This window comes from Pygoscelis adeliae, unplaced genomic scaffold (genome assembly GCF_000699105.1).
Source record: "Pygoscelis adeliae isolate BGI_AS28 unplaced genomic scaffold, ASM69910v1 Scaffold117, whole genome shotgun sequence".
Taxonomy (NCBI): domain Eukaryota; kingdom Metazoa; phylum Chordata; class Aves; order Sphenisciformes; family Spheniscidae; genus Pygoscelis; species Pygoscelis adeliae.
The window spans coordinates 5,087,972-5,111,684 of NW_008825270.1; the positions used below are offsets into that span (position 1 = coordinate 5,087,972).

The following is a 23,713-nucleotide window of genomic DNA, read 5'->3' on the forward strand; positions in this document are numbered from 1 at the left end:
GTCCCCGAGAAGGACAGAAGAGCTTGCCAGCACCCTGCTGTCCCCCTAGCAGATGCCACCTTTGGTTACCACACAAAGAGCTGAATGAGCTCACAGGACTCCTTCTCTACTAAATGGAAAACAAGGAACAAGGACCATTATTCCTTAACTTATAGCATTACTTCTTGCATTTTCCATCAAGAGCATGATGAAGGAAAGTGCTGGTTTTGTCTGGGAGAGAGTTAATTTTCTTCATAGTAGCTAGTATGGGGCTGTGTTTTGGATTTGTGCTGAAAACAGTGTTGATAACACAGGGATGTTTTCATTATTGCTGAGCAGTGCTTACACAGAGTCAAGGCCTTTTCTGCTTCTCACACCACCCCACCAGCGAGTAGGCTGGGGGTGCACAAGAAGTTGGGAGGGGACACAGCCAGGACAGCTGACCCCAACTGGCCAAAGGGATATTCCAGACCGTATAACATCATGCTCAGCAATACAAAGCTGGGGGAAGAAGAAGGAAGGGAGGACGTTTGGAGTGATGGCGTTGGTCTTCCCAAGTAACCATTACACATGATGCAGCCCTGCTTTCCTGGAGATGGCTGAACACCTGCCTGCCGATGGGAAATAGTGAATAAATGTGAGAGTGGCTTTTGCTCTACCTATTAAACTGTCTTTATCTCAACCCACAAGTTTTCTCACTTTTACCCTTCCGATTCTCTCCCCCATCCCACTGGGGGGGAGTGAGTGAGTGGCTGCGTGGTGCTTAGTTGCCGGCTGGGGTTAAACCACGACAACAAAGAAAAACTCACTTTGAAGGCTTATGCTGCTTCTCCAGCATGAACAATTTCCACACACACTACTTTTCTTCCCAGTTACACAGGTGTCTAAGTCATTAAAACAGAATTGAGTGTCTTAAGCAAAAATAAGGTAGTCTCAAATGCAAAGTTGCCATCAGAGGCTATGTCTAGACTGACTGAAACATCTGTAGAGAGAAACAGTGCAGAGGACCTGATGTCAACATTATGGGTATCTCAGGGTTCGTTTTTTCTTGAAACACTCTCTGGACTAGCTCTAGTCTGGTCCCATGGGCAGAATGCTCATTTGCAGTTGGAACACATCTTCCAGTTTAGTTTCATATGAAAGGAACCCAGGTCACGAGCTCCAAGACTGCTTCATGGTGTGAACCAAAGCACAGTAAGTAGGGATAATCAGGAGTATTAGGATTAGAGACTATGGTACAATGGGTAACAAAGAACTAGCTCTAGCAATAGAAAATACTGAAATTCAAAAGGCTTTAAAACCCAGGCAATTTCTGTTGTTAAATAACTCATCCACACACAAAGCATCCCCAAGCAACCAAACACACTTACCCCAAGGCTATGCTCTGAAATAGCAAAGTGAGATTTACCTTGCCTGGAACAAGCCCTGAGAGGGAACACTTAAAACTGTAGGCACCATTGGGAAAAAAAACCCAGTTTCACTGATGTGATGAAAAAATTACTGCCACATGACCATAGTTAATTTAAGATCATTTTATTCTTCACCTATTGGTTTAAGCATACTATGCTACTTACAATATTCAGACCAATCATTGGACTGTTTCTTTACCTATCCCTCTTGGAAGGTAGCATAGGAGCATTAGCATTCCTCAATTCAAAGCCGTTGTATCAAGTGCTTTTTAAAGTTCCACAGATATTAACACTTGGGACAATGAAGTCAGCCTCAAGGAAATCGCCATCTTCCTCTAATGAAATTAGCAGTGCTTTTTAGGCACTTCCTCTGAAATGTGTTAGCAGTGTTAAGACAAAACAGACGCTGAAAGTTATTCCTGATGACTGGCTTTAAGGAAAAATCCTTTTTAACAACGAGGCAGATAGGAAATCATTAACACTCTTAACATTTTGGCAAGACTGGGTGATGTAACACTGCAAACACAGAGACTCGATTTTTTGAGATCCTTTCTGTCTCACCCACTCAAGTTTATTTCAGCTGAAGGGTATGGAAAGAGCGACACAAATTTTAATGATTTAAAGCCTGAGTTTTCAGGCTTCTTGGTATAGGCTCAGGAATCTCTGTATTCATGGCAGAATTAATACAGGTGGTACAGAGATTATCCCAAGTACTGTTTGAAAGGAAATGAGCCACAGCACCTGTGACACAGCTCAGAGTAGGCAGCAAACAAGCTCTCTTATGTTGCTTTGTAGCAAATCAAACCCTCTGAGACGAGTCTACAGATTCTGGAGAAGGAAAGGATTAAAGGAGTTACTGTGCTTGCTCTTTATTACTCGGAATCCCTTTATCCTTTTTAGAGTCCCCCTCCCTTGATTTTTCCTATGCTAGGTCAGTAATTTAACACCTTGAAGCTTTCAAATCAAAAGCTAAAATGACCTTACTGTGTTGAATTATTAGCCCAGGATTTAAAAAAAAAAAAAAAAAAAAAAAAGCAAACGGCGGGGGGGGGGGAATCTCTAAAAACAGAGGCCTTTTGATCAGAGCAGCATCCTGCAGTTTGCTGTAACTCAAGCTGGCCATTCTTATATAGTAGGAATTAAGGATTCCCCCTGCCAGGCAGGGCCCTATTAAAACACAATAGCTGTTTGAAAAGGGTAAGCTAGCTGATATGGATATAATAGGCCACATATTGGGGCCCCTTTCTACTCTGAAATAAAGCTGCTTCTGAGAGTTATGAGCTGGGAAACCTAGTATTCAGGAAGATGGGAAAGAGCGTACAATGGAAGATGGTAAATAGCCCTGCAGAAGCACTCAAAGGTGCTTAAGGGAAAAGTAAAGAAGCCTTCAGAGATAAGCATCAATCACCCAGGACCAACTCCTTCAGTCTGATCAGGTGCTATTTCAGACCACATGGTGTTTCAGTGAGTCTGGAAAGGTCTTGCTGGTATAAACAGAGATTTTGTTTTTACAGTAGAAAACACAGCGAGTTGCACACCACAGAGACAGCTGCATGAATACCATTATAATTAGTTTTATGGAGATCATTGCAAGTTGCTATGCAGCTTCCCTCAAAAACCCTTGCCATTTTCACCCAAACCTAAAAAAAAAAATAAATACATAATAAAATTTTAAAAATCCAGATTTATAACTACACAAAGAAAGCTGCTAACTCTCCAGCTAATGTATTTAGTATTTGTTCAAACTGGTCCAACTAGACATTTTGGGGCAAGCAGAAAATTCCTTATTGAACTTCTCTATAGCCTTCTATATGCTGAGGGTATGGGAGATTCGAGTCCTCAATGAGTTTTATTATCATACAGCCATGATCTCCATTCTTTGGCTTCCTTTATTAACCAACAGATGTATTTTTGTCCTCACAGCCATGCTGTGGAATTCATTCAATAGCTGCAAGATACTACAGAAACCATGCAGTGAACCTGTGGCAAGGGTGAGAAGATGGCACAAAGAACAGAAACACTATTAAAAATACAAGCAACACAAGGTAGCGTTCAGATTTCCTCTAGTCTAACAACTCTGAAAGTAGCTACAGAATTGACATTGGCTGGAGAAGGACTTTGATACCAAAATGTCAGTGTCCATTGAAGGAGAAGCACAAATTTGAAAATTATTGAATAACTGCACCCATCTTGTACTGCTGAGATCAAAGGGTAATACCGAGTGAAGGCAAACTGGCTTCTCAGAAAGTTGAGGCCGAAGTATAAGCACAAGTAAGGGCCTGCTTGCTCCATTCTGCATGTAGTCTCCTGTATCTCTTATTGTAAGACAGTTCCATGTTTTGTAAATTAGACTTTTCATTACTTTAAAAGGTAGCAGCACAATCACGTTACAACTGTGATGATCCAGGAACTACTGAAATGTAACTTAATCACTGTTCCAAAGAGATTCAATACTGGTGCCATGCATGCAGCTCCCATATTTGCTCTTCTCAGTCTTGGTTCGACTGGAGAATTTCAGAAGAAGAAAAAAATTTACAACTAATACTCTCGCACCTATTCAGTTGCCTTGGCAAGAACTATAGCACAAAGACTGAGCAGCTTCCAGTATTTCCATCATGGCAACAAATGAACCTTGCCAAAATTCCTTAATATAGATGAAGTTTCATCATTTGACATTAATGCTAACTCTGCATTTAGAGATTGCTTAGCTAAACCACTTTGTGCTCACTACAACTGCTTGGCTACAGTGTTGACCAGCTACAGTTTGTCTAATTTATTTGAAGATAGACAATAGGATTAATTTTGCAGGACATGAGGTTACTGCAAGTCTAATGCTAACGTGTTCTGGAATCTGTATAGTTTCAACACTACACAGCACAGAAAGTCTCAGGTTCTCTGAAGACATCCAGATTTCTAGAAACTAGACTTTTTTTTTTTTAAGAAAAGGAAGATAAACCAAGTTTTAAAAATGCATTTTTCATGCAAGCTACAGGACTTTCAGCGGTTTGCTATTCATAGGGATGCAGAGACAGTTAAGGGATTTTATCCTGTAAAGGATAAGGAATCCTGTTATGGGATCTTATCACATCCCACTGCTGCAGGCACTTGCTGATTTTTACAGCTTGGCATATCCAATTTAGGAGAAATTTTACATTTGTTGGCCTTGTCCGCATTGGAACACATGTATTCTTAGCAAGGCAATTAGAAATGCTCCTCAAGATTTTCTGTGACACCACAACATTTTACAGCCTAAGAATGAATACAAAACTCCTTCCAACACCACAAAACAAAACAAAAAACCCAACCTCAATTCTGATCCATCTTTTCTTAAAGTTCTTTCTGGGAAAAATAAAGTGTTCCTCAAACTTACGCTACTTACTCCAATTTAAGACAAAGTCTTATAAGCTTAGATAGATGGAAGCCAAGAACTCCTCTGAAATTGATATCCTATATGCATATAGTAGTCTAGACTCACGCCAAAATGCTTAATTAAAACCAGAACTAAACCATATAAGTTAGTAATACAGAGAAAGGTATAGTTATTGATGAAGCTATCATTTATTCAACAGCAGTTCTCTTGCAGCTTCAGACATCAAAAACTTTATTGGAGGAAACAGTATGTTCCAAAGAAAATTCCTAACAGAAAAGGATAAAACTATGCCTTATAATTCTTAAAAATAAAAAAAAAATATAATAAGAGAAAAAATACCAATGGGTACCAAACTTCCTATGTTATTGTATTTTTCCAAAGCTGCTATTCTCTAGTGCATTTCTACTGAATTCCAGGTGCCAATTTCACTCTACTAAAAGAGTTTTCTTCAAAACATTTACAGAAGCTGCAGGAAATCCACTCCTTTCCGCATGTGACCAAGCATGAAAAGAGATTACTGCTTTATATACACATTGCAGACTGTAAATAGTCCCACTACATCTGTTGTGGATATGTCACTATTTATCTTTCTCATTTTTTCCTATATATTCCAACACACTGACTCAGCAAGCACAGCTGAGCTGTTTTCCAGAATGATGGAGAAAGATACTTGTCAAACAGTGATCTCAGCATTGAACATCTATTTTGCATCATGGTGAGCTCTACTACAGACCTTTCCTCAGTGGCAGACGGACAATATAAGTTGTTCACCAATTCTGACTTGAGGGCCCTTTCACTTCTGCAAGAATACAAACTAAAACAGAGCAAAGATTTGTGATCAGAAATGCAAGAACAGGGATAAGGAAGTAACCACCAATACCACAGACATTAAAAACAAGTAGACTGATGGAGAAAATAAAATTAAACAAAAGACCCTGTGGCATCCCAAAAAGGATATGAAATACCCAACTGATGAAATGAGTTATGGCAAAATACACAGAAAGAGCACATATACAGGAGGCTCCTTAAAGATTTTCTTATGAAGAGCAGTGACCTGCATATCTATTTTGTTCTACTGCCAAATGCAGACAGTGGGATGGACTGGGGAATAGGAAAACTGTATCGCAAATGCACATAACCAAGAAAAATTACTTCTCTATTACCTTCTAATCAAGATCAGAGAGATCAATTTTCAGCAAACCCTAGGATTTTGGCCTTTTCCCTCTCTCCCTAAATTATCCAGACTTGTTTCAAGAATAAATTTACACATTTGAAGTGTGTCACAAAAGTCTGATTTTAACTCCCAGCTGGGATCATGTATACATCTCCAAATTTGTACTAGTAACATTAACAACTATGATGAAAAGCAATAAAAAAATTGGAAGCATAAACAGAATTATGCTAGAGTTATGAACTAAAACTAGACAGAGGATAATACATTCAACTCTAGTCCAGAGAAACAGCACAAACACAGTTAACTCAGATACATAGAGTTATAATGCTTCTACCATTTGCCAGGTTTCTGGACTGTGGCTTTTGGAAAATTTCAAACGTCTGTTTTTCAGTTTTATTAGCTATCAACACTGCCTATATGCAATTTGCTTTAACCATCATTAAAGGAAGCTCAACTTCATGGCAAAGGTGTTGCATTTCAACATTCAAGGCTGTAAGAAGGAATACAAATATACCTGACTACACAAGGTCTCCATAAGGTAGTCAGTCCACTTCTGCTGCAACTATTCTGACAAAGACCACAAATAAGTATGTAATTTCTATGATGTAAAGGAATAGGAAAGATGCGGGCAAAGACTGCACTGCTACACCACTGAATACATACTAGAAGCATCATAATCTGACCACACTGCATATAAAAGTTGTGATTGCCTCTCTTCAAATAGCAAGAGCACAGTGCAGCTCAAGTCAGTGTATAAGTAAGTGAAGGGTTATCTACGGACAACTACCCTGTGCTGACAAGGTGCTGATATCAAGTGCTAACATTCATATGCTATGGCAAGTCCTCTAGATTTTTCTGTCACCAAAACAGTATTATAAGTTTCCTGAGTGGAGTATATTACTGTACACGGCATCAACAGTAAGTGTTGTCTTTCACATTCAATTCTATGTTGCTCCTTTAGCTACAAGCCTTCCGAGTTTGTCCTGCTTACCAAAAAGCTTCTTTACCTTTTCCCCACCTGTGTTTCTTTGTGAGGGTTTGGATTCATCTCAGTATCCACTCACCTGTAAGATTCTTGAGTATATGGGAAGAAAACACTACATTTTCTAATATATTGGCAACATGTACAAACTACAGTGGGAATCAGTGTGTTATTCCCATTAATATATGCATTTTTTCCAGCTGTTTACTCAACAGCAGTCATCCCAATCAGCATATTTGTCAGGCTAGGACTTGTTGCAATGTTTGTTACAAAGAAACAGCTCTGGGAAAATTAGGAATTCATAGATCCTGCCTGTCAGCTGAAGATACCAATGTTGTTTCTGCTGTCAAGCATTTGTGTAATAAAAACATCACGCTCCAGGTGGCAGGTTTACAGGTTCTGGACAAAATTCACATGATTTTAATCACAAATAAACTGAGTTATCCACACACCCCAAATCTTCCATAGCTCTCATACAAAATGCATATCCCATGCAGAGTAGACAGGGGGTATTGAAATCCCATTTCTAATATGGGTTGGAGAAACTTAGATTACAAGGAAGAGACTTTGCCATTCTGACAACTCCTCTGTAGAGGTAAGACTGGAAGGCAACAAATGGATTTTAACAGAAGGCTTTGTGTCCATTAGCAACACTCTAAGTGGAGAAATATGCAACTATTATAGGTTCCCCAGAAAGATTTATCAACAAATTCAGTCCTGCAAATCCATCTACTCTGTGGAGAGAGAGAGAGACTTTGAAAATGTCTCTCTCGTAGCAACTTATTCACATTAGCCGCAAAATCTACTCCTCAGAGCTTCTGGCACGAGTGCTGTGTCTGAGTGCATATATTCATTCTATTTCCACTGATAACTGAAGAGCAAAGGAGAGGCAGACAGCACTCTTATGCAGTGCCCTAGGGATTCAAGGAATCCCAAGTAAGAAACTGTCAGGAACAGTCAAGCACATTATCCCAGCTGAGATTTTCAGCCCAAAGGGCTGCTTCACAGCTAGGTCACTGGCAGCAGCAGCTTCATACCGATTGCATGGCTCAGTGCAGTCTTGCATTGAGTGTGATAATGAGTGCAGTCTTGCATTGAGTGTCACCATCCCTGGAAGTATTTAAAAGACGGGTAGATGAGGCGCTTAGGGACATGGTTTAGTGGGCATGGTGGTGTTGGGTTGACGGTTGGACTCGATGATCTTGGAGGTCTCTTCCAACCTTAATGATTCTATGATTCTACAATTTTGTCTTTTTCTCTCCAGAGCAGAAGACATGTAGGAATCCTGAGAGTATTTGAAGAACACATGAAATATTATTTTTGCAATTGCTCATAAGATTATATCAGAGAGAATATCAACATTTTATGTAGGAACCTGAAAGTATTATTTCCCAGAGGCTACTGATTTGCTCAAAACACACAGAACTAACACTAAAAAAACCCAACAACCAACACCCCTCCCCCAAACAGTCTTACTGAGAAATTCTAATTAATGGCTCCATCTCTCAGAAAGGGAATCTGGCACAACCTGTCAAAGCCCTAAGGACCTTCTCACTACTATTTTTGCTGTTTATACAATTGTACAAAGTACAGAGGCAACATTCTACAATGCTAGATGCTGTAAAGTACATGCAGTACAATATCACTTCTGTCTTGAAGAGCTTACACTATCCTTGTGAACAAGACAGAACAAGTTACTGTGAAAAGGGGAAAGATGCAGAGCAGATGACAGCAAGATGATGACAATGATAAGGTCTACATACAGAAATGAAAAAAAACCAAAAACTGATGGCTCTAAGCTAGCTCTAAGAATCTCTCCTCTTTATAAGCAGATCATTCAGGTTATTTCCAGTTGCCAGTTAAGGTTGTCTTCAGTGAGTGGCTTATTTCTCATGGGCATCCCATCTGTCTGTCCTGTTCCTGACCCTACCCCCTCACCCTCTCCCCCCAAGGGTACTGAGACTATTTTAAAGAGGAGGACATTGTTTACTCTACAGATTTATTTAGGTAATGTTGTATAGCAGCACAGGACTGAACAAGCCAAAAGTTTTTCTGATACCAAAGCCTGTGTCACTGCTATTGCCAGAGAAAGCCAAGAGAGCAATATCGTATTTGTCCCTAAGGAATGAGTTGAAAAAATTGTTCCAGCCAATCCAGACAGCAAGAGAAAATGAGGTACTTTCATTGCTAGAAGTTGATACTTCTCACCATGATAACATCTTCTTATCCAAGGATCTCAAACTATATAGCACTGGCAGTCCTGTTACCCTGAACAAAGCAAATGTTCCTTTATGTAAAACAGGGCTCTACACAGCGCAGACCTGGTATTTTGAATTGCCACGCACACAACAGATCTAAAAGCAGTATCTGACCCCCGACCCCCCCAAACACACACATCACAGACACCTTCTCAGATAAATAGTATCAAACTGTCACACAAGACCCAGCAGGGGCACTTCAAGTTAGAGCCAGCAGAAACATCCTTCACAGAAGAAGGGGATCTCAGACATCAGTTTGCAGAGCCCAATGGAAGTAGTGATGCATCTGCAAGCTAAAAGCAAGATGTCTTTCTCAATCATGCTCCAGCTGGCAGGTGGTCAGGGAGACATTTCACCAGAAACAAAAGAAAACAAGAAGTGTTTTGGGAGAAGAACACAGACAAAAAAAAAGCCTTTTCCTGTGTCTCCAGTTTTGGTTTATCAAACAAACTGTAAAAGCGATAGGAAGAAGAGTTTCCTGTCCGAGGTAAGTTATCACTGTTTAATATTTCTGAGCTTTCCAAAGAGTCTTGAACAGAGTAGCACATCTACCTGTAAGTTGGAAGAGAAAGCTTCAAGCAAAGGGTTAGCCCAGAAGAAAAGCAAAAATTACTAGTAGGAAGTCTCTTCGTCAAAAATTTTTTTTGCTGGTTCTTCCAGCTGAAGTGAAAAAAAGCCACACAGACTCCCTTTAAGATCCCAGAAAATACAAAGTGGGATGCTATGCACATTCCCTCTGCGTGATCAAATGCATTAGCATGGGGGCCCTGTTCTTCTTCAGTACAGGAAAGATCAAGAAAACAGGATGATAAATAACGTATAGGAGGAACATGTCCCTTTAAGATATGTTGGCACAGAAGTTAGGCTGGAAGAAGTAGCATTAGTGTGTAATTACACAGAGGGCTTTCAAGAGTCTGCATTTCATGGAGATTCAAAAGCAGAGCAGAGATTTCTCGGGTTTGTAATGAACAAATACCAGTAGCATTTCAGCACATCTATAAAACCAAGACTAGTCCTGAGAGAGGCATAATTTCAGTCATTTAGCTAAAAGATGTGGATTAATTGGCAGAAGGGTGATTGATCCCTATTCCTTTAAGAGTCAGGAGTGAGTCAGATGAGGGGAGCCTCAAGGAACTCCCAAGATTGAAAGCAGATGTCTACATGACTGGGACAAATGAACAATGGAATAAAGTGGGAGAAAAACTATCCTTGAAGACTAAAAATATTCTAGAAGAACTGTAGAGATAAAGGTCAGCCCCCTGCAATCAGCAATCCCAGTGCTAGGCTGTGGATAGCAGTGAAATACATACCCAATTTAATTTCCTAGAAACAACTAGTAACACTCATTGCCTGCAAAACACTTCCTGCCTGATCCATACAGAGCTACATGACCACATAGTTTTCAGCTCTGAAATTTCACTCAGGTAAGCTAAACCCCAACAAAATTTTCTTGATTACCCATAAAAATAGTTGTTGTAACTGGCACAAAGATTTGAGGTGACTCATGGTAAGGTGGGGCATTGCAACGCATGATGGAAAGGCCATGATTGCTCTTCAGTGGTGAATCCTGCAAAAGAGGTCCATGGAACACCACTCTATTGAAAAGCGTGCCCTCTGAGAAGAGTTTGGAGAATATCTAACACCTGTCCTTGACGCACTAACTTCATCATTTCTGAAAAGTTACAGAAGTCATTATTTTATCCCAAACACATTAAAAAAAAAAAAGTCACTTGCTCGGGCCTACCTGCCAGCTTTCTAAACCCTGGGTTTGGTGTCTAATTTTAAGTAAGCATGAATAGGGAAAGCACAATGTGAAAAACTGGACACCCTAATACCAAGTCCCTTCACCGCAAATCATTGCAGCCCACTTCAAAATATGCACATGCCAATCCTCTCACTTAGAATAACCTGGAACAAGGAAAACACTGGGAGAGTGCACACAAACCTTCGGGAATCTCACAAGTTATCTTTGAATTCAAAGATACTGAGATTAAAGATAAAAATCAAGACCAAGCTTATTTGCTTGGCAGAGCAATACAAAGCCAGTGTAGCCTTCAAAGCACAGCCTGGACAAATGTTGACAGTTGCATGGATGAACAGAAATCTATTAGGCAGTGAGGGCTCACCACTAAGCCCCGGGAGCAAGAACGTATGACACTTTCATAATAGGAAGCTCTGTATTCTGAGTCTACCTACACCAATACTGCCAATCATTTATTCTCCACTTTAAATAAAGAATCCCACATTTCAAATCTTAACACAGCTCTCAAAATTACTAAGCCTGTTTGTGCTTTGGTACAGGGACACAGTTTGATCTGCTAAACTCCAGAGATACTATAAAAGAAAAAAATAAAAAAGAAAAGAAAATGGAAAAAAAATAAGAGAATGACAGAATGACTAGTTCTATATTAGTCACAGAAAAAATGAACATGCAGCCTTTTCCTGTCTTTCAAGAAATCAGAAGCTCCACAGAACGCTCAATGTGAACAAAAAACCATTGTAGAAATTCACATCTTTGAAAATAAATGGGAAAAACATGATTTCCAGCACCTAAGTCAATCAGAGGGTTGTGCTCTATGGTGACAGTTTTGTTTGCTATAATGATCTTGAATTACTATTTATTCTTTCAAAGGTAGAAGAGGAGCAGGAAGTGAAAAGCAGGTGGTTATCATGTGACGATGAAGAAATACTATAGAGAAGCAATGTGAGCAGTTTTAGAAAGCGTGGAAGACCTCTTTGCTCACCATTTCATTTTTTAAGTATATATGATCAGAAGTTTAGAAAAGGCCCTGAGGTGTCAGCTTGAAAGCAGGTGCAAACCAAATCCGATCTGGAGAGATGCCTGAATGACGATTTCAGTGGGGTATTTCAGCAGCACCTTGCCTTTAACCCCTGTAAAGAAATCCTGTTGGTAGGTGGAGGTCATTGTAGTCATGCTCTTTATCTTTCTTAAGCTCTTGTTTACTGACTATTTGTTCAGCTGACTAATCTCAGCATTACCTTCTGTGGAAACTCACCTATATCAGATGGAGTATCACGATTCCCAATCATGTCAAGTGCACAGGTTGTACCTTCATTTGTCCCCAAAACCTACTCTTGGTAATTAACTGTCCGCAACCCTCACTTAACAGTGACCACTGCAACTTGCTCAGAACATGGAAGTATACTGTTCATTGGTTTGTATAGTAAGAGTTTCATTCCTGACACTATGCATTTTTTTAACTTTGGTAGTCTACAAAGAGGGAATGCATTTTGAGAGTTTAAGCTATTTTATAAAGAACAACAAAAATATCAATCTCCTTATAAAATCCATGTAGTACCAAGTATTTTTTGCTTCCAAAATAGATTTCTGAGGTCTTTTAAAGTCAGTATTCATTCTAGTTACACTAAGCTACAGAGAAAGGTTAACAGTAAAACTAAAGAGCCTTGATAAGCAGCTCGATTCTTCTAGCAAAATTGCCTTTATACTGTTTTGAATGGGTCTTCCAGATTTTGCAACATGGATGATTCACTCCAAGTGAAAGTTGGAAGTACTTTGTTGAGAGCAAAAGAGACAAGGTACTACCAAGAAACCATATTTTCTTGTTACAATGCCATCTACCTAAAAGATCTGTTATATAAACAGATGTAGCAAGATGGCCCGTATCTTACCTCCTCTGCCAAGATGGTCAAAACCACGCTAGTCTTGAACTGCTTCCTACCCTATCTCAAAAAAAAAAAAAAAAAAAAAGCAGCTTTCAGAATTTCCCCTCAGACTTGCTGCAGTATTTATCTTAGTTACTCATTTACCAGTGAGAATCTCAGTTGTTTAAAAGTTGAAAATGTGCATGGGGCAAGAAAATATAATGCAAGGTGTCCAATCAGTCAAACTAGCAAGTTAGATCTCATTTGAAGATTAGACGGACACTGATGTGCCGAAAAAAGCAAAAAAAAAAAAAAACCACAAAAAAACCCTGAAACTGGTCAACTGAAAAAGCTACTCATATGCTTTGAGATCCTCTTCCACTGCTGTAGTACAGAAATTGTTGTGAAATACTCTGCACATTGATTTGCCTCAGAAAAAGATAACAGGAAAGGAAGCAAGCAAGGAAAGATTTTCAAATGGGCATCAAAAGACAGAAACATACAACCACTGCAAGCACACGCATTACCAAAAGATCTTTAATGAAGCTGCCTGGAAGAGTTTTAGACATTGTGCAAGACATCATCAAGTTGGCAAAACATACAGCAATCGGCTGAGTCAACATCAACAACACTGAAGATAAGCACGCAGTTTCCCCCCCAAAAAAAAATCTTTGCAAATTAGTAGGAAGAGATTATCTGTGGTAATTATGATGATCATTATTTAAGGACTTATGCAGGTTATAAGGGAGGAAGAGGCATTCTATTAAAGCATTCAACAGGACAACAATCACACAAGGAGACAAAACAGTTCAAATTCATACTCAGAAAAAGGGAGAATGAGTGCTGCTGAAACCAGAAGCAGTCTCTGCTTTTGATATTAACAGCCCTGATTAAGGCAAGCAGAATTTGGTTTTGTATATGCTTTTGACAGCTCTGTTCCCCAAAGGGACTGCTTCACATGAATGTTTATAACAGGAGAGGTACTGAACTGTAGGAAACCCATGCACGTTTCCGAAACATGCTCAGGCAGCCTTTGGCTAACCCAGTGAAATCCAGCATTCACAACATAATCAGCATGTGTCCAGCTCCATTCTCCATGTACCCTGCCTGTTTCCAAAAGCCCCCCCTCAGGCTGGCCCTATTGGCAGCGTCCTGATGTACTTACTATTCAGTGAAGAACCTGGCAATGCCATACTGACTAATATCTTCTCTGTTCTCCAGCAACTGGCTCACTGCATCCTCCATGTACGTGAGGACATGTCTTTGAGCTGCAAATAAAAGACAGTAAGAGACAGAAATTAGAATACAAGGGGCCTACAAAGCCCAGAACCAGACTAGCCTAGTTGTGTGCCTTACACACCAAGCCAACAAGCATTTGATCCCTCAGTTAGAGAGTAGAGGTTTCATTCTCCCAGGTATGGATAGTAAAATTCCTGACCTAAATCCTGCTTTCTTTCCTGGCTACACAGTGTTAGTCATTAACAGTGCTGACCTTTTTCTCCTGAGATTCTGGAAGTGAAGAAAGAGGAGAAGGAGTTGTGAGACTGCCTCACTGGAAAATGCTTACTCAAGAGGAGTTCCTGATATCTGTTCTAAGTCACAGCCATCTTTCATATACAGATGGTCAATGCCTTATCTATGGGGCTGTTGCAGAGCTTTAGGTGCTCCCTGCCCTTCCCTCCTTACCAAAGCCAAGTAGCTCTAAGGTTGTTCTGTAAAAATTTTTTCCTAAAGGCGCAAATAAAAGTACATCTGTTTCCATACAAGCATCAGTGAATGTTCTTGGAGTGGCAGGTGGGGAACAGGTCTCAATGCCAAGAGAGATTTATATTGCTCAACAGTCAGTCTCAAATAACTGCCTAAACCAAACATAAGGAAATTTCAGAAGTGGTGGATCTGCCAGTACCCAACCACAGAATGCCACTCACTTATAAGACTTCTGAATAAAGATAGTTTGGTATGACACAAACCATTTTGCTGCTTCTACAGGGGGCAGACTCTGTACAAATCAAACATTTGCCAGGGAGGAAGCAGCACAGATTTGCCACTGAGCCCCTTTGATGTTTTTGGCTAGAAACCAAGTTGGAGCAACAAAGAGCTGAGTCTGGGGTGATGCGCCAGCTACCAAGCAGTAGACGTTCCAAATCTACAAGTTCAACAATCAGAAGACAAGTCACAACGAACCCAGGAAAATCGTTCCTAACCTGGAAAGCACACAAACCCTGTTCCCAAAGCACACACCTCCATCCTAAACATATATGCTACTGCACCTTTGCAAGTAGTGTCGTGTCCTAAAAAGAGCAGGAGAAAACCCTTAGGGGATATAGGAAAGGCAAAGGCTGTTCTTGCTCCTTGCCAATCTGCTCCAGACTTGGCAGCATCATCCCCTCACTAGCAACTGGCCAACCTCAGACCCACATCAATATTCTTCAAACCATTTTAATTTGTGCTTGATATCCTGCTAAGCATCAAGCCTGCACCACTTGATACACAGCATGGAAGTCCCTTTCATCTTAGTGTGGGGCAGGTGGACTTCAAGAGAGGCCCGGAAATGATTATTCCCAGTGGATACAGTGATTAAAAGTATGTATGAACATTGATTGCTATCAGGGGATTTCTCTGCCTAGAACACTTTTCAGGACAATGGTAAAATTGGTTAAGCACACCCTGGAAAATACCTTGCAGCTGATAGCAAAATGGTGAGCCAAAGGTTCAAAGATATTATCTGGCACTAAAAGATACAGGGCGTAGCTTTATTTAATTATTGTAATGCAAAGGAATAAATTTAATTTATGTGAGCGATTAAAGAAAAATAGCTCTGCGCACCTGTGTCCCCTGAGGGAGGAATGAGTTGTGCAGCTCAGTCACAGGCTCAAGATAACAGCAACCGGGTAGCTTTATTTCAGCCCATCCTTCCTCCCTCTTCATTATGCAGCCCATCTTGCACTCAGAAACCATCTTCCCAGACCCCTCTTGAGCTGTCAGTGGTACCAGATTAAGCCAGGAAACAGTACTAGCAGACAGGCTTCCACCCATCTCAGCCTGCAATAAACTTCTGCTCAACTGCAAAACCATTCTCAAAACTTTGTGGCAAAGTATACACTCCTCCTTTCATAGAATAGCCCCTATCAATGAAACATATTTTTGTTATTTTGCTTCTTTAGAGTCATTAACCTCTCCCCTAAAAGCCTATGAGAACAGACAGGCATGGTCCCACAGTGCCACACAGCACAATGGGGCTGACCTCTATAACAAATACCTTTGAGTCTGCTCCTGGAGAATAAATTCAACACAGAATTTCAGACATTTCTGTCACGCTCAAAAATGTACACAAATATATATGGGTCACTGTTGAATACAGTCGCTGGTAGAAGGATATTTCTGTTAAGCTTTTTGTTGCATGGCCTAAGGATCCTGGCAAAGAACCTCTCTCTCTATTTCCCAGAAAATAGGTAGAGGCATGGGGGAGGGAAGAAATTGGTGAGCGGAGAAGCTGCAAGAAAATAATAGCACTTGCAATCTCCTTGAGAAGTGTCTCTCTTTGGCTCTTTAGCTGCTGTGCTGTTTTCCAGGTAGCACAGTTCACACTGCCAAACCAAATTCCAGCTCTGGCTTCCTGTTTGCTGGCTGCCCAGTTCCATAGAATGGTACAAGTAGTATGTTTTATAACACAACCAGCTCTACCCTACACAGAAAAGTCACAGAATAAAATTTAATTTGCAGGCAGGTTCTAGCAGGCCAGAGAGGCAAAATAAAGTGCCAGGAGTCTGGTTATAACAAAATAGTAGTTTCATAATTTATAGAAATGGTACTTTCCATAATAAACACTGGAATCATACTGGAATGTCAACTATTTATGCAAGCAGAGTTAAAAATCCATGGGGTCCTGTTCAAAATAAATGGGATGATTCGTAAGTTAACAGTTTCAATCTTTTTGAAAATTCAGGGAGATAATCATAGAATACCAGGTTGGAAAGGACCTCAAGGATCATCTGGTCCAACCTTAAATGGTGTATTGGTGTACATGTTGCTCATATTTTTGAGGCTCACCTTGCAATAACAAGGCAGCAAGTCCAATTCAGAATGTAAAGACCAAATGCTCATGCAACTGTGCTATTACAGCTTGCTGTCTCTACTAATTTTCTTCCCGATAGAATTCCAGTATACTGCAGCTTCCATGCAGGAAGTATTACAACAAGTTATCATCCTCAGCATTTATTTGTTTATGCCTTATTGCAACAAAGGCTCTCCTCCCTACTAGTACAAACCCTTCCAAGTTAATGGTTCATGCAACCCATATTTGCTAAACTCTTCCCTGAAATCCCATGCAGCTACCTCAAACAGTAAGTAACTGTGCCTGCCACAGTCATTTGGTAGGTGCTACTCTCTGCTGTCAGGCAAGCTTTGCTACCAGGCAGCTTTCACAGAAAGATCTGACAGCATAAGTTCACAGAGGAGTCTTCAGGCAGCCCGTGACCTGATGTCAAGTAGATACCTTCGTGTAGAGTATCTTAATTCTTATCACTAAACCACTAACAATGATGTTACACTTACAGCCTCTGTCCAATCAGTGGCAATATAAACAGTCCTTCAAAGTCAGCTATTGCAGCACTTAGGAGAATGGCCTCTGACGGTACTACTACCACATTCAGATGCTCACACCCCCACCATCGCTCACGTGCCCAAGTTTCAAAGCAAATTTTGGAATCAATGCACTTTTGGCTCAGAACCAAATTCAGGGCTAAACAGTGGCTGTTCAATTCAAGCATGGCCAGACCAGGTCATATAAATCTCTAAGTATTTCTATGTAAAAGGCAAAGTGACAATTGCATCCACAGTCAATCCACAATCTCTAGAGACTTCACTACAACAGATTAGACAATCACAACTAATACCATTTAGCCATAACTGCACCAAATCATTTTGCATGTGTATTTAAAATAGTAAAAATTGTCCTTTTATAAGCCACTGGATGACTTTTTTCAATCTTCTTATGAGAACAAACAATCCGCTAATTCATAGGGTTGATTACAAATATTGTAAGAACAAGCATTGACACTTGAAAAAACTTGAAGGAAAAGGAAAATGTAATGCAAATAATACCACTGCATGAAACAGAATATATGCACTGAAAATCTCAAAGCCAGAAATTCAGGAAGAAGGAAGGAAATACATGTCAACTTTAAGTCATGATATTGCCTATATGTAATATTTTTATTATCAGCAGTGCTCAGGAAGGGAGAGGATTAAGACCTTGGAAGTGCCACAGTACTGTTTGTGTCAGTTATGTGACACCTACTTCAGCACATATTGGCAACACAATCACGTTAACCACACTATTTTTGCATACTAGTTTCCCAGCTTTACAACTTAGATGCATCTCCTTAATGCTACATTGGTAAGAAGCTTCTCTTTCCAACAAGTTTGCCTCTTCTAAAGGCAGAGAAGAAAACCTGAAGATCAGTATATCAGCACACTTACCAAGAAGTGATGCTGCATGTCACATTTGAAAGGAATAGCAAACATGGGATGGCCAGAAGATGCAATAAAAATAGCAGCAGATGCTGCAAAAGAAAAGTGAAATGCACCAAACAAGGTGAAGAAAGATAAATTGGTATTGGATAGTAAAACACGTATCACATACCTTGTTTAAAGAAGCAGCAGAACAGAGTCCTACAGCAGAGGTAAGTCTTTATTTATCAAATTATTATCAAATCAGCTAGCTACATTATTGCTCAACTCTTCATGAGAGATGACTTCTTCTGGAACACGAGCCGTCTACCAAAACAATTTGTACTATATGCACATAAGAGAGTTTCTTTTTTTAGGTGTTGGGTTGTTTTTTTTTTTTTTTACGGCTGGTTCATTCCTGGCATAACTGAATATGTTGAAAAATCAGGAGTGGGAATTCCTGAATAATAAAACAAGCTTTTGTTAATTATTTGCCTCCTCCTCAACTGAAGTGTTGAAAATACACACTATTTGATGCAATTAACATTATGATTCACTTCAGTTATCAGAAGTTCAAGAGCATAACAAGCTTTAATGTATTTGGAATATTTCTGGCATTTTTTAATCTCTAAGAGCGTATAAATTAACAGCTAAATACCCTTTCAGTATTTATTCTAAATTGGAGCTTAACTAAGGACACTCCTGTATTATGCACATTGGAAAGACACATCTATAGCAACACAAAATCAATTTAATACAAATACTACCAAAACAATAATGATGTGAGAGGGAATTAGTAAGGATACAAACTGCAAGAACAAAACCATGTCAACCATGGAAGTTTTTCCAGCATTAATGGTCTTTCAGGGTGCTTTTTTTAATCTCTTCAGATATCGCTAAGGAATGGCCTGAGCAAGAGAAGTATGTAAACAAAACAATCAACCTAAAAGCTAAATCACTGTACAGCTGTAGTTCCTTCCAGCTTTGCACAGCTTCACAGTGTAATTTCCTATTAACCCGCAAAAAAAAAATTCTTTTTTTTGAAGGACAGAACACGTAATGAAGTACAAGCAGACCTTGTCATACCAGAGATAACACCATGATGCGAGACATGCACTGTTACTCATGAACACGTGCTAAGTGGCCACACAGCACAACTGTATCGTATTTCATATGTTCACAGTTTCAAAACCACTTTCAACAAAAAATTTAAGAAATGTTTCAGTTTATAATTCAATTTTCACCATAACTGAAAATTTGTTTCAAACAATTAATCAGCATATTAATCACAAACCATGACATTGTACTCTCTCAGTATGCACTCCTGAGGCTGCACAGACTGACTTAATTGTCTAAGTCCCTCCAGCAGACCACTTCCTGCAAGATGTCGTACAGCTACTAGAAATCACCACCTCACCAATGAAAAATTGTTGAGCTATCATTTAAAAAAAAAAAAAAAATCTGAATGTATGCAGTGTATTCTTAACATTGAGGAACTGTTATTCTAGCTTGTTATAAGAGCATTAAGTAGCCTAATGGCTCCCTACCTATTCACACTCAAGCGCAGAAGGACTGTGTACAATCCAGTTCTGGAAATCTACCTAGATCAGGATCAGATTTCACTCGTTACCTTTCAAATTAAGGTGGAAGTCCTGTAGTGCAACAGCAGGTTTGGGGATGAAACCTCCATTGTTTGGAGAAAGTACTAGACTGAGTCTAAGAAGATTCAAACATATCTAACATTTCTACAAGCAAACTCTTACACATCAATGGGGAAGTCATTCATCTTCCACATTATAGTTCTCCTATCTGTACAACAGAGAAAGAAATAAAATTAAAAAAAAAAAAGCATTCTCTTCTCTTTTTAGACTATAAGCTTTTTCAGCCAGAGTGCCTCACAGAAGCTCATCAAATATGTAGACTGAGGAGACTCAGTGTCAGCTGAGATGTCTGTATAACAACGTAACCTCTACATTGATCATGCTGTTAAAGAAAACAATTGCACTTAGACTTTCCAACTCAATATTTCTTAAGACTGTTCAGAAGAAGAGTAAACTGTAGGTATCTACAAAGTCTCTACACAACTGAAGTTCTCTGCTGGGAGTGACTCAGTTTCGTAAAAGCCCCAATACCATGAACGTTCTTTCTAATCATGAAGCCCGAGATGTCTTATGAGAGAGATGGAGAAACATGACCATGTTTCTGGCACTTAATAGCCCCATGCTTTACTGATAAGGCACTTCCCTAACAGAGTGTCTGTGTTCTTACATGTCTTACATTGGCAAAGGAAGAAATGAAAGCACATCCTAGAGTTGGGGAGTAGAGAGGAGGAGAATCCAGAGAAAAATAAAAGTTCAGAAATTTGCAAAAATCTACTGCTTTTTCTCCATAACAGGGGGGTGGGTGGGCGGATGGTACAATTTGAAGCTTCAGAAGACAGCTGCATGAGCAGAACAATACACTAAGTGCTCCATTGCCTGCTATAAATAACTGAGCAATCACCAGTTATTAAACCATAATGAGGAAGGCATGGAAAAGTGTCTCAAATAGGCCGCATTTTGCCTACTGTAGTTCCAGTCTCATCCATCAAATGAGAAACACATTTTCATCACTATCGCAAACAATAAGTGTTGTTTATTCAGTGAAAATGCTGTCTAAAATGTCCTGCTTGTTACAACATCTTCACTGTAGCCTTTCTGCCAACTCTGCAGACCTCATCTCCTTTCCTACTCACTGAGTATCAGTCATCTCTGTTCTTCTACCTACTATCTCACAATCACTGTGGCATGAGACATGTTGCCCTGATTTTTGTTTTCCAGGAACTCTGCTGTACCAAAGCTTTGCAATTATTTTTCATCTTAAGTGAATAATTAATTCTCTCCCTGTTCCCTTCTATTTTAACTCACAACTTCTTTTATTTCCCTCTTAGCATCCAAATTGGACATGGAAGAATCATCTCAAATAGGAAAAAAAAGAAAAAAAAAAAAAGTCATGCAGCAAGTAGCATGTAATGTTATTTTTGCCACTCCTTTTATTTGTTGGCCTGTTTTTGATACTGAAAAAGGAAAAGGGGAAAAAGGTTAGGTGAAGCTTGCCCATTCCAGGTCGGGAAAGACAGTGCCATCTGATCTGGGAGATTCAGAGAATACCTTATGTGGCAGCCTGGGGCAACACAACTTCACAATGAAATTGCAGAAAGTGAAACTTATCACAATTACTTACAACCCCACATCACACAACTATATTAACAAGACTTCGAGGCACACAATAGAACAAATCCAAAGAGCGGTGATTTCAGAATGCCAGGTCAATGTAGAAAACATAAAAGCATCTTATGAAAACGTGTGGGGAGGTGTGTTTATTTTAGGGGGGAGAGGTCAGGTTTTGGGGGTTTTGTTCGTTTGAGGTTTTTTTAACCACTTTCCTACTGCTAATACACAATTCATTCAGTAGGATCTGCGAGCAGATTGGTAAGTTACAAAGTCTCACGAAGACAAAAACTTGTTATTGGTAACATTTACAGCTAAATAACAATACCATCACGTAGCAGACACTTTTTCCCCTCTAACAGACAACAGGTATTGCAACCTAAACAGGAGGATATACTAAGTGATCAACAAAACAGGCTCTTATACAAGTTATTGCTCAACCTGGTATGCTCACACGTGTCTTTCTGACCCCAATGTCAGAATAATTTAGAAGGTTTTACAAAATGAAAAGGGAATGGTAGATCAGCATGTGGAACAGAGATAAAAGGAGGCTCACTTTAAGTAGGTTAATAAAGCTGCTTGCACCTAACAATCTTGCACATCTCTTAGAAATCATTTCTCAACTTCAGATGTGAAACGGAAAACTGGTTTATTCTTACACTTTAAGAATTTTTAGTCTGCTTCCTAGATTGTTTTGAGTGATTCAATCCTTAATGACAAGTTTCACACAAGTAAAAGTTAAGTGCCTATTTCATTAAAAACAATTAAAAATTAACCTAAAACCAAGCTGGCTCATTAAAAAAAAGAAATTTTGCAGGTTTCAGCCTAGAGCAACTCTGGAAGAGTTATGAGTCTCTGTTAACGCGTAGGTTGAAAATGCTGACATAGTGCGATAGAGTAGTACAAAACCAAAGGGTGTATCTACATGGCACGCTGCGATACTGTTCTCAAATACCTGAACTAGCTCCAGAATTGAAATCGGCAATAAGAACTTCAGCAAAGTGAGTCTCCTGAGAATCACCCCGAACAGAGCACTAAACAAACTCTTATTTCTGCCTTGAGTTTCCTTAACACAGAATAGCATTGCGGTTACGTAGGTATGCACAAAGTACCCAACCAGCAGCCTAGCAGCAATAGCACAAAGAGATTCTACTCTAAGATGAATTAGATCACTCCTTTGCTTAAATACTTCATCTCTCTTTAGTGCTATGATACGCTTTGAAAGAACAGTCACATCCCTCCTCATTGACACTATTGCTAGGCTAAACAAAATAAGCTCTTTTAGTCTCCTCCCTGCAAGACAGGTTTTCCATTTACTAGAAGCCAGCAGTGTTTCTCTAGTCTTGTTCCATTTTGACTTACCAGTGATGGCAAAATCATGGTGGAACAAGTAGCACAAGCCAATCCATGCCATTTCTGACCTTTCCTTGTACAAGAAAGCCACAGTAAATTATGTACACCTTTATAACAGTTATTACCAAATGGCCTCTTGGGCCTAGAAAGTAATGGCTGAAGAGTTTCACTTCAAAAATACTGTCTTGAACACATTCCAAATGCTTACTACTTGTGATTCATCTCCTCTTTAGCAATTAAATGAAGTCATATTGACTTTATTCCATCCTAATTATTTTTATTTGACACATTAACACCGAATCACTTCGCTCCTTAGTTTCCTGGAACATCAAGCAGTAACACAAACTGTTAGAGCCAACTTAAAAAGAATGCAGTCTGCAAGGGAGCAGCTGCTTTATAAGTTAAAGGATTTCCATTTTATGTGGGAAGCATTACCAACATTACCTTATTTCAGAAGAAAAGCTGACATTCAAACCATCTCCCAACATAAGAACAGCACCCCTTCCAATGTTGGGAAACGAGCATGAAATAAGGTTGCTCACATAGATCTGTGAGCAAAACAGGTTGGTAATGGGCTAAATGAGGTTACAGTCTACCATTGAGCAGCTGGACGTTGCTTACCTCTACTCACACAGTGCCAATGAGACAGGGGAGGACACCGCAGCCCACCTTCCTCAGGCCAGCGCTGCCTTCACGGAGACCACATCTAAGGGCACCGGAGGGGAGCTCCCTGCGCCCAAGAGGGCCCCGCAGCCCTCTCGCCTCAGGGAAGCACCCGGCGAAGCAGCGCCCTACAGCACCGACCTGTAACCCCCCGGTGCTGCCCCCTCCCCCACCGAGTAAGCAGACACGGAGTCGCTCCGCCCCGGCCCGGCCCGGCCCAGCCGGGGGCACACCGCGGGCC

General features: G+C 39.9%; 1 protein-coding gene across 1 annotated transcript in view; it reads right to left on the reverse strand.

Moving 5' to 3' along the window:
* Positions 1-22,870, reverse strand: part of LOC103921733 (chromosome unknown open reading frame, human C11orf49) — an 81,324-nt gene extending 58,454 nt beyond the window's left edge. The window contains exons 1-2 of the mRNA XM_009329746.1: positions 22,819-22,870; positions 13,962-14,064 (exon numbers count right to left, since the gene is read on the reverse strand). Of these exons, the coding sequence (XP_009328021.1) occupies positions 13,962-14,064; positions 22,819-22,870 (155 nt within the window). The remainder of the gene's footprint in view (positions 1-13,961; positions 14,065-22,818) is intronic.
* Between the last annotated feature and the right edge of the window lie 843 nt (positions 22,871-23,713).